General features: G+C 36.0%; 1 protein-coding gene across 1 annotated transcript; it reads right to left on the reverse strand.

Annotated features, from left to right (window-relative positions):
- Nucleotides 1-4,849: 4,849 nt before the first annotated feature.
- TMED7 (transmembrane p24 trafficking protein 7) lies at nt 4,850-16,046 on the reverse strand. Its single transcript, XM_005557548.5, has 3 exons — nt 15,614-16,046; nt 11,737-11,982; nt 4,850-7,816 (listed from the first exon to the last, which is right to left on the reverse strand). Exons 1-3 carry the CDS (start codon nt 15,803-15,805, stop codon nt 7,580-7,582), a joined length of 675 nt encoding a protein of 224 aa, XP_005557605.3. The 5' UTR covers nt 15,806-16,046; the 3' UTR covers nt 4,850-7,579.
- Nucleotides 16,047-17,090: the final 1,044 nt, after the last annotated feature.

Raw genomic sequence — 17,090 nt, forward strand, 5'->3', positions numbered from 1 at the left:
ATAACCATGAACAGAAATATACACAACTTCCGATCTAATAGCTAGAGGAAAAAAAGGAGTAACAACAACAACAACAACAACAATCAAAAAAAAAGTAGAGAAAAAGAAACACAGGACAGATAGGACACATAGTAATAGTAACAGCAATATGATATAAATAAGAGGCACCTCTAAAAAATAAATATATATAAAGGCTGAAAGTAAAACTGTGGAAAATGATATACTACACAAGTGATAGTCAAACGAAAGCTCGTATAGCTACATTAATATCAAATAAAATTAATTTTAAGGCAAAATTTATTAGTGGAAATAAAGATAATTTTGTAATGATAAAGCTTCTTTCAATTAACCTGGAAAATACAATTGTACATTTGTATCCCAGTATGTCCCCAAAATAGAAAAAGAGAGAAACTGAAAGAATCACACGGACACATCTAAAATCATGCTAGCTAGATTTTAACACAATTATCTTAGTAATCGAGAGACATATACCAAAAACAAAAAAATCACCACTAAGGATACTGAAGACTTGAAAAATGATTAATGAACACGACTAAAATGATTAATGAACATAAATAACTGTAGAACCTTCTTTTCAAGCACCCTAAAATTTATAAAAACCAGCCACTTACGCCATAAAGCAACCATTAACACATTTCAAAGAATTTAAATCATATAGAGAATATATCCTCTGATCACAATTCAATTATGTTAAAAAATCAACAATAAAGGAAAACTTAAATATTCATGTTTGGAAATTATAGTTCCAAATAATATCTATGGATCAAAGAGTAGTAGTGATAATGAAAAAAAAACTTTGCAGTTAATGAATAACTAAAATGCTAGATATTAAGACTTGTAGAATGAAGTTAGTAGTAGGCAAGGTTGCTGAATAGAAAAATCAATTTAAAAAGTATTCCCACAAACCAACAAAAAATTAAAAACTTAAAAGATATCATTTATGATGACAGCATCAAAAACATAAAGATACAAGAAAGTAAGATTAACAAAATATATGTATACAGTATTTCTATGAAGAAAATTATAAGACTTTATTCAAAGATACAATGGAAAGACAACATTAACTCACCAAAAAATGTACTATTGTAAAGAATTTGGAATTTGTTCACAGATAAAATACAATCCCAATCAAAATCCTAACAATTTTGTTTTGTTGAAATTCTAAAATTTGTATAAAAGTGCGAAGAAATGATCACAACCAAAATCTTGAAGAACAAGGTATAAAAAGACTTATTTTACCAAATATCAAGACTTTTAAAAGCTTTAGTAATTAAGACAGTGTGTTACTGATATATGGGCAAATTGATCAATGGAATAAAAGAGAGCCCAGAAATAGATTCATGTAAATATGAACATTTCATAGATGACAGAAATGGCATGTTCAACCAATTGAGAAAGATGACTTTTCAAGAAGCAAGGGGAAAAAAAAGAACCTGGATACCTACCCTCACCCATAAAACAAAATTCAGTTTGAGTGGAAGACAAAACTACACATATTTTAGAACACAGTACAGAAGATATTCATGACCTAAGGAGAGGGAAGTAGTTTTTAAATAAGACACAAAAACACCAAAAATAGAGAAGATGGATACATTTCACTAGGAGCAGAAAGTAAATAACTGTGAGAAGATATTGGAAATAGTTATAACCAAATGATTAAGTAGTCTCAGTATATGAAGGAATTTTATTAACCAAAAAAAGTCAATAAAACTGTTAAAAATGGGCAAATGATTTAAACAGCAATTTTGCAAAAAGGGGAAATCCAAATGTTAGATAAATTTGTAGAAAAAAATAACCTCATGGAAATGCAAATTAAGCAACAATGAGGTACCATTACAAGCCTAGATTTTCCAAAGTTTTAAAGTCTAACAATACCAAATGCGGAACCTTTTAATACTGCTGGTGAAAGCACTGATGGACATAATTACTTTGGAAAAGTTAGGTATTACCTAGTAAATTTGAAGATACACATATCCTATGACCCACCAATTCCACTGCTGGATGTATTCTCAAGAGATCATACACATGTACAACCTGACATATATACAAGGATGTTCATAGTGGCTTTGTTCAAAATAGCAAAAAAGGTGGAATGCTCCAAATACCTTCACGGAAGAAATACACAAGAGTAGTAATATTAATAATAAACACAGTAACAAAAACTATAGTCATATGCATCATCATGGATGGTACTAAATGTTCAGTAAGTCACAAAAAAGTGACATTTCTATTTATTAAATAGAATTTAATACTTTATTAAATTTTATTAATGTTTACTTCTACCTGTTTCGACTATTTTTAAGGAATGCAGACATCAGTACTACTCAAAGTGTGGTCCCATATTGATCCCATACTGATCAACTGTCATTGGCTGATGGAGAGGTAAGCATATAAAGTGAGTAAACATTCATAAACATTTAGAAATGCTGATAGTAATCTGACAGTGCCAATACATTCAAGTACATGATTTTGTATTTATGAAAGTATCAGTTTATGATGGTTTAGAAATTATGTTTTAAAAAGCGTGAGAACTAGTATACTTAACTGGTAAAAATACAAAGAAAAGATTATTTGCATTACAAGCAGAATATTGGTTCTCTCTCTTGGGGTGATTCAGGAAACTGACCAGGAAAGGATACATAGGAGCTTTTCTAAGGTATTGGCAATGTTACATTTCTTAACCTGAGCATTGGATATATGAGTATCTGTTTTATAACTTTATTTCTCATTAGATTGTACACGCTAAATGCTCTCTTCTATATGATAGATTTCACAAATGTAAAAGTGTAAAAATTTGTTATAGAAAGTACAATACCAATTTCTTTAAACAATAAATTTTTTTTTGTATCTATAAAAATAACTGAAATACACCAAAAAGAATGATGAAATTCTGGGTAGACTTTGTTCTTTGAACAATTATTAATCAAATTCTTATGCTGTTGCCTTTTCAAGATAGTAGTGATCATTAGGAATCATCCAGCACTAAAAAGCATATGCCAGACCAGTGTCACTTTTGTACCTACATTTCAGGAAGGAAGCTGATTCTTAATGATAAAAATAGGATAACATCCTTGTATTTTCCTCCAGAATTTGGAAACTCCTGAGATGGAGAAGTTACTCAGGAGATCAAACATCACCTTTATTGTTAACAAAATTAAAGAATATGTCTTTTAATCTGTAGCAAGAGGGACTGGTTAATACCCATATCCCTAAACTGGAGATTAAACCACTCAATTACTGGCATAGTCACATAACCAGGGCTTCCACTGTGGGGAGATGATGTAAAACTCCCTAAGAAATAAGTCTTTTGACCTATATATTCTCTTCCTCTAGCACCCTGTAAATACCTTAGACCCTTAGAGTCCACTCTGCTTCACTACCTGTGTAACATTAGTTGCTCATACAGTTATCCTATCTACACCATCTAGGTTATGTTCCTGGAGATCAGACTATCTTATTCATTTTTTTTTTTTTTTTTTTTGAGACCAAGTCCCGCTCTGTTGCCCAGGCTGGACTGCAGTGGTGCAATCTTGGCTCACTGCAACCTCTGCCTCCCAGGTTCAAGTGATTCTCCTGCCTCAGCCTCCCAAGTAGCTGGAATTACAGGCATGCACCACCATGCCCCACTACTTTTTGTATTTTTAGTACAGACAGGGTTTCACCATGTTGGCCAGGCTGGTCTTGAACGCCTGACCTCAGGTGATCCGCCCACCTGGACCTCCAACAGTGCTGGGATTACAGGCATGAGCCACTGCGCCCAGTCGGTCTTATTCATTTTTGAAACTTCTAGCAGACCATCATGTGCATGACAGGCATTCAAACACTGTATTTGTGTCATGTATTGTTCATGTAAGAGTCACATGAATAGAAGCCATAGTAAGGACTTTAGGAACTAAAGAAAGATCAAGAGACCAGAATTAGACTAATGATAAAAAATATAATTACTAAATGCTTGTATATGCTAGGCACTGATTCTCAGTGTTTAATAAACATCTCATTTCATTCTCATTATACCAGATGGCATCACCTTAGCAGCAGATGGAAAACAGAAATATATAGTTAATAAAATCCAAAGTCACACAACCATGACTAGAACTTGGCTGTGACTTCAAAGCCAAAGCACTGAACCGCTACTGAGCTGTAGTGAATTCAAGATAGCTAAGCCTTCAGAGAACTATCCTTAATTGGTTTTTTGTAAGGCAATATTGCATAGTGCTTGAGAAAGAGGGCTCTGGGGCCAGACTGCTATGGTTCATATTCAAACTGTGCCAATTACTGTGTGATATGAGATTTCTTAACCCCTCTATGCCTCAGTTTCCTCATCTGTAAAATGGAAATAATACATTTCATGGAAACATTGCAAAGATTAAATGTGTCAATACAAATACTCAGCACAGCACCTAGCACAAGGTAGGCATTCAATAAATGTTAACCTATATTTACAGTTATTTCCCTGTTGTTTTTGGAGAATTGTGCCCAGGAACCAGACTGTCCCCTCTGACTACATTATTAAGAAAAACATTGATACAACTGGGTATTATACAACCTAAAGTTAATTCACTTAAAAATTAAGACCTCTTTAGAGCAATTGATGATTTAACTGCTTTTCACCTACACAAACTTTCAGTAAGGAATGCAAAGAGAAGGTTACCAATTAGGCAGTACAGATGTGGTATTTCTCTTTCACCTTCTTTCTTGGACAGTCCCTCAGATATTTTAATAAAATACCAAATAAATAATCACTCTCATTACAGAACTGTACTCCAGGCTTTAAGTTTATAAGGAGCTATAGAAAGATTTAAATCCTGACAGAAACAAGTGAAGTCAGTTTGTTGAAAGATTTTTTTTTTTATTCTACAAGAAACTGATAGGTGCAATCCTGTTAAAGAAGTTTCTTTTCAAAAGTAAATGAAAAACCCCTCTGAATTATTTATATATTAATTTAATTTTTTGAAAACAATAGTCATAGGGCCTGCTTTGTCCTATTTAACTACAAATGTTACACATTTACAAACTGAAACAAAAATGCATAGTACAGAGATTTAAATGAAATTTTTGAAAGAATAAATTTGCTTTTCAGTCCACTGTATTTTCAAAGTTGATTATCACCAAGCTTGGATGAAAGCTGTGAACAACAAACCGTTTCTTTAATAGAAAAAAGAATGTGTAGATTATTAGCAAAGTAATACCTTAAAATGTATCTTCACACAGTTGAAATTTTAGTATAAACTTGTATATCAAGTTGCTTTCCATTATTTATTCTACTTTAAAAATATATACAACTATGATGTTCAAATATGTATTCTGAGCCATTATGTCCAAACATAAATATTTGGGAAGTTCAAACTGCTGCAACAAGTTAGGAAAGGATTAAGGAAAGATGATGAGCTACAAATTATGTAGTTGGAGGAAGAAAAAAAGGTTACTTAACATTTATGTCTGGATAGGTATGTATTTTCTAATTTACATATACATATCCAGTTGAGTATAGACAACCATCAAAATGTAACCAGTTACACAGAGACTAGACTAAGCCCACACTATTTTCTATAACAGGTAACAGCAGTGATTTCAAAAATTTTAATATCTCAATAGTTTCACCAAAAATTATTTGTGGTAATATTCTAATATTCTGAAGTTTTGAGAGGCACAGATTAAATGAGTGCACTATCTATGCCAAACTCAGCAAGATCTATACCTTACTGTTTAATTATGGTATAAGTATCTGAACACAATAGCACAGAGAGGCAACCAGAAAAGGACATTTTACATATGCCCATGCTGATCAATCACATTAACATCAGTGCTTAAAACTTTCAAATTTAAATATAAAGGGACACTTATAAAGAGGCAAGACAACCTCAATACAAAAACCCAAATTGATAAATCTGCAAAATCTTAAACTTCTTAATCCATTGATAAATATTAAGGAGTAGTTAGTTGGTCTTCAAATATCTTAAAAAATTAAAGGGTTGAAAACATGTTCACCCTTTGCTATACTGCGGCATCTGAAATTACCAAGTATGACAACTTGAATTTGTTTTGCTCTTCCATGCAAGAAGTATATATATGTATTTTAAGATAGCTTAGAATTAAGAGTTAACTTCTAGTCAGTATTGGTAAGTGACTAGGATGGCTATCCAATCAGTATTCCATGGTATCACATATCAAAGTCTCTACAATATGACAGTCTTGTCTTGTTCAGAACTCATCACTTTTGGGTAGGGAAGAGAGGCATGGCAGAAAAGTAGTTGCAATTAAAAAAAAAAAAACCAGCAGAAAAGCTTTAAATATCTATATAATTTTGAATCATCTTGTATTCTATCAGATAATACTTGGAACAAAATCTTATTTCAATCAGCTCAATCTATACAAGTTATGAGGTGCAAACACAATGTAAACCCTATAGTCTATAGAATATGCAGTATTTAATACTCATTAAATAAAGAACAGTCGATGAAGATTACCAAATAGGAAACACATAGCATTCTAAATTTTTTAATCACTTTAGAGTAGCTAACCAGAAACTACAGAAATAAAATATGCAAGACAAAAAAAAAAAAAGAAAAAAAGAAAAAAGGAAAGCAACTAACTTTTCAGTGCATCACACCCATGAGGATAAAATGTACGGCACTTATGTGATACTAATACTAACAATTGTTAATTTAAGCTGGGAATGACTCACAAAGACATTAAAGTCATGTAAGGGCAAGAGTCAGCCAATTAAAATGTTAAAATTAAACATATCACCTTTTTTCTTTGTAAAAGCACTGAAAATGTAATGAGTACAGGTAACTCACTAAAAATTTTCCTATTTCATTTGCCCCCATTGTAGTGTCTGAAATTATTCTGTAATATTTCTACCTGTTACAAACAGTCTGATATTTAAGGCCTGTATAAACTCTTTTATGCTACTGAAACATATGTTTTGTGTGTGCTACAAATGCCTTTATGAAAAAATAGCATAGCTGGTTATAAATCATAAACCCCAAAAACAAAAGTCTGACATTTTCTAAGCTAGTGAGAAATAAATTTTACCATGATGTATCAATATTAACTAACATTCCTATGGTAGACTTTTTTTTCCTCCATAAAATTGAACAGTGCAGAATAGGGCTTGGGCTACAGTTCATCACATTTGGTTTTCTTATTAACAATTAAAAGGCAATTTTCTTCCTCTTTAACATATGTAGACATTAAATCTAAGGTTTTTAAAATATCAACTACCTATAAGAAAGTAGTTTTAAATGGTTAAAAGGAATCAAAATACCAAGGTTTAGTGTGCGAAGAGTAGATAGAAACAACACAGAACAGAGTAGATCATTGGTGTTGAATATTTAACATGAATAGCCCAAAATGAGTTCCAAAGTTTTTCCACCTTTACAAATAAAAAAAGGTGTCCTTTCCACAGTTTGGGGATATGCATTGTACATCCCTCCCAACAAGTGTATGAGTAAGGTTTTAAAAATGTTGCCAATATTAAGTTCTTCAGTACCTAAAATTAATTAGAGGACAGCAATATTACAGTGGCAATGGTGCATCAATTCTCAAAACGTAGTTATGATCCAACACGAGTTGTGGTGGTTCTTTTATCTGAGAAAAAACTTTTCAAAAGAAATACCTGCCCTATGCTAACCACCAGAAGAATGAGGGCTTCTCCTACTGACCAATAGGCCACTCTTGTATTTAGATCCTCTGCTCGGCTTCGGCCTTGAGCTTCTCTTAATCGGAAATGAGTCTGATAATCGATGACAGACTTCAGAGCTTCGTGAATTGAAACACAGGCAGATTCCATCTGCAGAGAAATATTTTCAGTCAGTATGTGTGATACTTTCTGTAGACTTCATCTATCATATTCAGCTTTTCTTTCAATTTGATCTCAATTCCTCTTTTGACTAACGTGCTACTAACCTGGCATTCATTCATACATTTATGCCAGTTGTCCTTGCAATGAAACCCCCCTGCTCATTTTCACTAGGACAACTGTTAAGGCCAGAGATCTCATGAAGCAGCTGTTTTCCCGAACTGAGATATCACAGCCATGGCATCAGTAAGGGGGCAGATGGAACACAAAGCTAACAATAGCAGAAATACTTATCAGCTAAGGTTGGTGACTACAGAATTTCTAGCCCAAGTTCTTTAAACAAGAATTAGGAGGAAGACAATGGCAGTGAGCTCATCAATAATGAGAATATAAATCAAAGCCCAAATATCTATAAAAATAAAGCACAGTACAAAAAAAAAAGGCCGAATTAGGCCGGGCGCGGTGGCTCACGCCTGTAATCCCAGCACTTTGGGAGGCCAAGGCGGGCGGATCACAAGGTCAGGAGAACGAGACCATGGTGAAACCCCGTCTCTACTAAAAAAAAATACAAAAAAAGAGCCGGGCGCAGTGGCGGGCGCCTGTAGTCCCAGCTACTCGGGAGGCTGGGGCAGGAGAATGGCGTGAACCCGGGAGGCGGAGCTTGCAGTGAGCCAGGATCGTGCCACTGTACTCCAGCTTGGGCGACAGAGCAAGACTCTGTCTCAAAAAAAAAAAAAAAAAAAAAAAAAAAAAAGGCCGAATTAGTCAGTTATTTCAACTATATTTAAAACAGCTACATCAAAATTGTTAGGTAACTTTTAAATCTGAAAGGGATATGTAAGAACAGGAATGGCTTTTTTTTTTTTTTTTACATTTATCTATTTGTTAAATCAGCCTTTTCCCTCATGCCAGTCAACTAAACCAATGTATGTTCCCAACAGGATGCAAGTTTCAGTTTCACTGTGTAATCACTTTGTGAACCTTTAGCTGATAACGCTTGCCTTTTTATACATTTATTATACCGTCTGTTTTGAGAAAGGTTAAGCGACTAGTTTTTTTGTATACCATGGTTTAATATTTTTCTACTGCTGCAAACTTAATCCTAGGTAAAATATATGTTTTATTATTATTTTATGCAACAAACCTGTATTTAAAAACAAATCTAAGTTTAATTTTAGTTAAGGAATATAGACATTAGAAAATAACGTTTAATAAAGTTCTGCCAAAGTAAGTATGAAAGGAATAATTATTAAAATATTCTATTAAAAGTGCTTTTAAAAAAATGTAAGAAATTATGAGGCCAACAAACTGCATTGGCCTATTAGAAGAGTCAAATGTTTTGCTGTCCTTGCTTTGGGCCCCTAGGAATGAAAAATTTGCTTGGCTCACTGCAACTTCCACCTCCCAGGTTCAAGCAATTCTCCTGCCTCAGCCTCCTGAGTAGCTGGGATTAGAGGCACACTCCACCACACCCAACTAATTTTTGTATTTTTATTACAAACAGGGTTTCACCATGTTGGTCAGGCTGATCTCGAACTACTGACTTCATGATCCGCCCGCCTCGGCCTCCCAAAGTGCTGGGATTACAGGCGTGAGCCACCGCGCCTGGCCTGAGATGTGATTTTTAAAAAACTTTTACAGTGAAAACTTCCATACATATTCAAAAGTATTGAGAAAAGTATAATGAACCTCCATGATGTCAATAAAGATTAACATATGGCTAATCTTGCTTCATCTACATTCCCCACGTATTTTCCCCGATTATTTTTAAAGCAAATCTCAGATATTTTATCACTTTAGCTACAAATACTTTTATACTTTATTTCTAAAAGGTAACACTTTTTAAAAACATAACCCCAATAGTATTGTAACACATGAAATAATTTAAAACAGTTCCTTAAAGTCAGGAAATAGTGTTCAAATTTCCCCTACTGTTTCAAAACTGGTTTTCAAATGAGAATCCAAGTAAGGTTAACACAATCATTTGGCTGATACAAGTCTTCGTTAATCTTTAGGCTTTTGTCCTTGTTTTTTTCTTTTTTCCTTGCCATCTACCCCTATCCTGTGGCATTTCCCACTTACTGGATTTTGCTGATTGCATTCCCATGCTATTCCTTTATCCTCTGTATTTCTTGTAAACTGGCATTTAGAGCTAGAGACTTGATGGGATTCAGGTGCAATGTTCTGGGTGGGAACGCCTAGTAGTCAGTGTTGTGTACTTCTTACTGCAAATTATTCATAAGGCACATAATGTCTAGTTGTCTCTCCATTTGTGAAAGATCATTCACTCTGATCCACTCAGTATTAAGTTCCCCACCAGCCTTTTACTTAATGGTTTTGGTAGTGACTGGTGATCATTGCCTACTCTAAATCTATCATTTTATCAATGGGCAAAAAATGGTGAGAGTAAAACTCTTTATCATTTATTCTGCATTCCTAGCTGGTAATTTTCCATTTTAAAGTATGAAAAGTTGCTTTATAACTATCCCTATTATATGAGACATTATCTTTTTGAAAGTAGAAAAATAAGACTAAGAAAAATTAAAAATGTAGCATGGATAAAGAAGGGTATGATACTAAATGCTTTATTACCATTCATTTCTTGTATTTACCCACTTAGGTTTTTAGAACAAGCCACCTTATATAAGTTAAAATTCATGAAGCAATGGACACAGGTTAAGGTAATGGCCCCAAAGAAATATCATTTTACAAAGCAAAGTGTCTTTCCCACAGGACCTTAAAATAAAGAGAACATTTCTAAAATTAAGAGTATTTGAATTTATCTTGCTAATTCTTACAACAGGTTTATGAATTAAGGCTTTTACACATTCTTAAAGCTGTCTCTTTCACCATGACTTTGGCCAAGAGACTAAATAGAAATTGGGAATGCTAAAATATCGGTTTAAGATTTTTAACAAATAAGTGGTAAATAATTCTTTTTCATGCCTAATTGAGTAACTTTTAGATATGATCTAAGCCCATACAGGTTGAGTATCCCTTATCCAAAATGTTTGGGACCAGAATTGTTTGGAACTTCAGATTTTGGAATATCTACGTACACATAATGAGATATCTTTGTGATGGAACCCAGGTCTAGACATGAAATTCATTTATGTTTCATATACGCCTTATACATGTAGCCTTAAGGCAACTGTATATGATATGTTCAATGATGTGTCATGTGATCAGATGTACAATATTCCACTTGTGGCATCAGGTTGGAGCTAAAAAAAAAAAAAGCTTTGGATTTTGAAGCATTTTGGATTTTGCTGTATTTGAACTAGAAATAGAGAGCAGTCCTCATCACCTAAGCAATAGCTGTTCACTGGGTTTGAATTTTTTACGCTTTCTCTATTTCTCCAAAATAAATCCGTATTTAGCTTTTGTAACTATTTTTGTGAGATGACTTACCATTAATCTTCAATATTTCACCTAAAGTTACAGCACAAGTTACTGTTACAGCAGCTTGAGTAACACTAAGTAATGGTATAAAGGCTATCATGTGGTATTATTTCTCTACTAATGTAGGCATCATTTTGCTTCCAGTTATACCAGCCTGAGTATGACAGCAACATTCCTTTAGGGATTAAAGAAAATGCTTCAGAAGATTGGAACACTGCTCAGCCTTCCCAAACTTCTTTTACCACTGATGTTTCTACCTTAGTGATCTTCCTCCCATTTTGATGCTTCTTTCTCTTTACACTTAAAAGTTCATAAAATCTTTCAACATTATTTTTCACTATAGAAGTTTGAAGTTCTCTGTGAAATGCCTACTATGTAAGAATTAAGATAGATTTTAAAGATTGTTAGTCTCGAAACTCCATGCTCATCAGTTAGTGCATGATATTAAATTATGCTTTTTTCCTCCTTTTAAATATACCAACATTATATTGCTGATTTTTTTTATTTACCTGGGTAAGAGCACTGACTCGGTTCTCACTAGGAAACAAAGGTGGGTCTTCTCCAACTTGAAAATCAAAATATACAGTTTTATGTGTGAAAGTAGAAAATTCATTGCTGAAGCAAAATTTGTATGTCCCATTTTTGGAGGCTGTGAAGGTAAAACTATCATACTGTTTCTTCATCTCTTTGTATAACACTTTACCATCAGGATCTTCTAATCGACAATCTACATCATAGTGACCACCAGTAATCACCTGTAAGAGATTAAAAAAAAAAAATTACTGTGAAAAGTTTGAAAAATTAATCAGATTTAATCAGATTTCCTAATAAAATGGCAATAAGGTAATGGGCAAAGGACTTTTACTATCACAGACAATTTTACATTTTTAAATGTTCACCAGTGGATGGAAGTTGGGAGGAGATTTTACTTCAACTAAACTTTACAGAAACTGAACAAGTTTCCTCCAACTTTTATTCACTTTGAACTAGCCAGACAACTGTGCTAATTAATGTAGCTCTATTAGATCACTTAATTCTCCCAGCAACCCTACAAGAGACTTTTTTCCTTCCATTTGACAGACTGAAAAACTGATGTTAAATATGCGACCCATTTAAGAGTATTCATCCAGTTAAGTGGGAAAGGCAGAACTTGAACTCCAAAGTCATATTCTTAACCTCTAAGCTTACTGTCTGCAATATTTTCCTTCTGAAAATTTTCTCACCCACTTTCCTATTAGCATCATCCAAGCACACACACAGTGAAGTAATAAGGTAGGCCAGTCCTTAGGATTACACCCCATTCATACTTCTATCATAGAACTTAAGTTCATTTTACTGCCAAATTACAAGTGGATTGTGTTTATTAAGTTCTTTTATAGTCAGTTATATGGAATTTGATATATATTTTGTTTTGAACTACACAAGTTGAGTAATGGAGTGGGCTATTCTAAAAGTATATAATCATTTACAACCTTGTTTTCAGGAGACACATAACTGATTAAACAAAATATTGCTGAAACACTTGTCATTAAAGCAAAAATGAGTAACATAAAGGACAACAAGTCTGTTTATTTAGAAAGCCAGTACTTAAGGGCAAACATACTGAATGGAAGGCTGGAGGTAGTTCTGAACAGAACTGCAGAACTACTTTCAAGGGCTTATGCTTAATCAGTTACACTTCCAGCCATTTGGGTTGTACGAACAGAGGAGGGAGAGATTTTTCCTGCGGTAACTGGATAAGTATTTTAAGAGACAAAAGGGGGAAAGGATTAAAGAGAAAGGCTTCCTTACATGAGAAAGAACTGAGTAGGAAGAAAGAGGGAGTGGAGAGAGGTGAAGAAACAGAGGAAACGTATACACTTGTGAAAGAGATGATTAGGAAGAGACATTGGGTTGAATGAAGGGTTCCCAAACCACCATGTGATTGGGTAGCACAAGACTGTTATTTTCAACCTTGAACCCTCTTGGTTAGCATACTGACATTCTAGGTCAGTAGAACAGAGTTCAAACTGTGGATTTAAAAGAAGGATCTGTGACGTGTGACCTTTTCTCACTTAAGAGAGAAGATACTAACTGAACTATGTTACAGATCATTTTGATAATCAAATGAAAATAATTATGCACTTAGGAAACTGTAAAAATATGTAAATGTTAATATACAGATAAAATGTTTTGATATAAAAATGTCTTATCAATTGGAGATTTACCAATCCCCATCCTCACCAAAAAGTAACTTTTTCTCCAAGTGAAAATAATAACTTCATTTTACTATACTGAATTATTCATACCTGACCATTGTATTTTGAATAATCAAACACATACATACAAACTGAATAGGACCAGAACTTATCATCACCCCACTTCTCTTCCATCAAACTTAAAACAAGTAATCTTGTTAAGTATCCCTTTAAACCTGTCCAATCACCTACTATTGAAACTGAGGATCATCCCAAACCAAGTGTCCCTATCTATCCATACGATCACACAAATCTCTCAATCTTTTTGCCCTCTCAAATTCATCGCATTCCTAAACCACAATCCAGACAGGACTATTGCCACAACTTCCTAAAAGGTCTTCCCACTACCCAATATCTTCTCCCTCTAACTCAGGGTTTCTCAACCTTGGCATTATTCCCATTTTGAGCTGAATAATTCTGTGTTGTAGGACCCTGTACTGTCCTGTGCACTACAGCACGTTAAGCAGCATACCTGGTCTCTACCTACTAGATGCAGGTAGCTGCCCTTCTAACATGATGCCAAATGTCTCCTGGGAAGGAGGGGTGCCAATCTCCTCATCCTTCCTCATTCCCCACTGAGCAATCACTTAAAAACTTTTTGATAATTACCTGTGGCCTGCAGAAAAATCGAAACCTGTTAACAATGGTATACTATTCACTGTTCTTCCTCCCAGGTAGCTTCAGAACCTCTTTTATTCACAGCCTTACTCATTCTATGTTCCCAAAATGCCACACTACCAGAAATTCTCTGAACAAGTCTTTGCTTTACATCTGCACTGACGGTGCAGTTCAACAGGGTTTGCTAAAGAAGAATCACAGGGCTCAAAATGACAGTGTTTGCAAATCTACAGTTTATTACTGTATGTTATAATGTCATAAATCTACAGTTTATATTATATTACTATATATGTCTATGTAAGCTCTCTGAGGTCAGAGTCAGTCTCTGGGAGGTAGTATAATAAAGTGGTTAAGAATTTAACTTGGGACTGAAAAGAGTCCCAAAAGGAAAAGAATATAAAACATCACAGCCAAAGGCTGTCTCACAGCAAGAGGTCTGAAAAGGTCAGGTGTGGGCTCCTTTGTCTTCCCTCTGTTAGGTCTGTGGCCAGACACATACTCGCTCAGATCTGGAACCACCCAAGTGTGCAAACAAAACACCCTGGAACCAAGGAACACAAAATGGAGTCTTGACCACATTTTTAAATATTTCGCTGGTCACATAGGCATATTCCTGCTATGAAGCTAGTCTCAACAACAGAGCTCTGTGTTGGGGGTGTGGTCTCACCAAGACCAGGAGCAAATCATCAATCTCACTGTTACCAATAAATAATGTTGACAAACTGGTACAAACTGCCCCCAAAGCCCTTGGACTCACAGTCACAAAGCTATTATAATAGCTTTACATTAAAGCTAATAATATATAGTTTTGTGACAATATATGTAACTATAGTCACAAAACTATTATTATTCAGTGTATTTCACTGTCATGCACAAATGTTAGCAATATAGTTCAGGCTAATTTCAGGCCTGCTGGAACTGTCATGAACATATCTGCCTAGGGCCCCTTCTTCTCTCCTCTGCTGCCTTGTCGAACAACGGCTACTTACCTTGCAGACTCAGCTCTAATATCAGCTCCTCAGCTAAATTTCCCAATGATCCTTCTGTCTTCTGCCAGCACTATACCTAGTGTGTACCTTTATTGTTGCATTTAACATTTTATGACTATATATGTCTATACAAGCTCTCAGAGGTCAAACTCAGTCTCTGGAAGGTAGTATAATAAAATACTTCAAATTCAATTAAATTGGAAGTGTGGATTAGAGAGTTGACACTGGGTACTATAGAATATAAATGATTTTCTTTAAGGGAATATTTTAAGGAAGGAAGTTCAATAGGCCTTAAATATGAGAATGGAAAGAAATGCTAGAGGGAGCATTTCTGGAATTCATACATTTTAACATCCGGTCTTAACATCTCTCACTCCAGGTTTATTAGAGGAAAGTCAAATGCTGGGCATCAGCTACCTGGAAGCGATTTTTGAATTAGCCTAAGAACGGGTTAACACGGACAGGAAAGTGCCATCCCTCAACTTACACCCCCAACCCTGGAGCCGCGAGTTGGGGCCCAGGGACTGCTAGGCCCCTGATACCTGGAACTCCAGGGTGCACTTGGTGCCCTGAGCGATGTCCTCGTAGAAGCACTGCTTGGCGTTGTCAGGAAGCTCGAAGGTGATCTCAGAGGCGCCTCCGGGTCCAGGCACCAGCAGCAGCAGTGCGAGCAGCCCGCAGCCCCAACGGCCCGCGGCGGCCGCCCAGCGCTGCGCGGACCCCGGCCGCGGCATCCCGAGAAGTCGGCGGCCTCAACCGAGCTGCAAGACGCAGGGTCAGTTCTGCGCGGACTCACCGTGCGCGGCAGGCCTCAGCGCAGGCCGCCCCGCAAAGATACACGGCAGAGCAGGTTCGCGCCTGTGGGAGATTCGGGATCAGAGCTACCCTCCGGGTTCCTATGAGGGGCGCAGAGGGGCGCACCAGGAGAGGTGAAAGAGAAGCGGAAAAGGACTATGAGGGTCGGAAGTGGGGATTAGCCCTTGGGGGGGAAGGGGCGGAGCCTGAGACACCGGCTCCCGTGACCCGGATGTGTTCTCCTCCGGGGACAGGCGTTAGAGTGCGTACGTGGAAGCCCGCGAGGCGTTGGCTCTTCTTCCGTCGCAGCCTGGGACGAGGGGCGGGGCCAGAGTCGTGGGTGGAGAGGAGCGAGGCCAGGAAAAGGGGAGTGGCGGCCGCGGTGGTTACAGGCTATTGGCGAGGGTAATTACGCTCCACTCACTCGCTTTTTTTTTTTTTTTTTTGAGACAAGAGTCTCGCCCTGTCACCCAGGCTGGAGTGCAGTGGCGCCATCTGGGTTCACTGCAACCTCCGCTGGGAACTTAGCGCTGGGGAGCATCGAGGGAGTGGTAAAGGGCTCATTTTGCCCTAGGGTGCTAATCTTTGGTGGTAGAGCCCTCTGCAATTTGCAGAGTTTTCTCATAAGTAATAATAAATATTTGGACAGGAGCTGGACAAGGAGTGCGAATTCTAAGAGCAGACTGCAGGAGTTTTGCCATGTACTGGCTGTGACGTCCGGCCACTTGCTTAAACTCTCTGCCTCAGTCTGTGTCTGTAGAATGGAGATAATAACACCTACCATAGAGAATTATTACAAAGTTTCAATATTTGGAAAAACTACTTAGAAGTGGTTGGTACATAGCAAGCACTAGATGAATTTTTGTTACATAAATTAAACGTCTTCGAGCACGCCTTATCATCAAGCACTGTGCTGAGCACATTACATATATTATGTCATTCCATCCTTCAAACAACCTCATAAGGTATTATTACGCCTTTTCACTGATGAGAAAATTGAGTATCAAAAACATTGAGTAACTGCCTATGATCACACCACTGATTTGTGTTGAAGTGCTTAAAAATAATAGTATTAATAAGTAATAATAACAGCTAACAGGTGATGATTCTTATAGTGCATTATACATTTTCTCATACATTATACACACGAATTAGATATTATTCCTTTTTAAATGATTAGATGAGGGTCTAGTCAGCAGAAGATGAGTAGAGGGTTTTATGAAA

This window comes from Macaca fascicularis, chromosome 6 (genome assembly GCF_037993035.2).
Source record: "Macaca fascicularis isolate 582-1 chromosome 6, T2T-MFA8v1.1".
NCBI lineage: Eukaryota > Metazoa > Chordata > Mammalia > Primates > Cercopithecidae > Macaca > Macaca fascicularis.

What these genes read in the sequence shown, in the direction of transcription:
- TMED7 (XM_005557548.5), bottom strand. Translation starts at nt 15,805, where the DNA reads ATGCCGCGGCCGGGGTCCGCGCAGCGCTGGGCGGCCGCCGCGGGCCGT. An exon ending in AGTGCACCCTGGAGTTCCAG is followed by an intron (nt 11,983 to 15,613) that starts GTATCAGGGGCC and finishes AATCTCTTACAG; the next exon opens with GTGATTACTGGTGGTCACTA. An exon ending in GAGTCAGTGCTCTTACCCAG is followed by an intron (nt 7,817 to 11,736) that starts GTAAATAAAAAA and finishes ATTTCTCTGCAG; the next exon opens with ATGGAATCTGCCTGTGTTTC.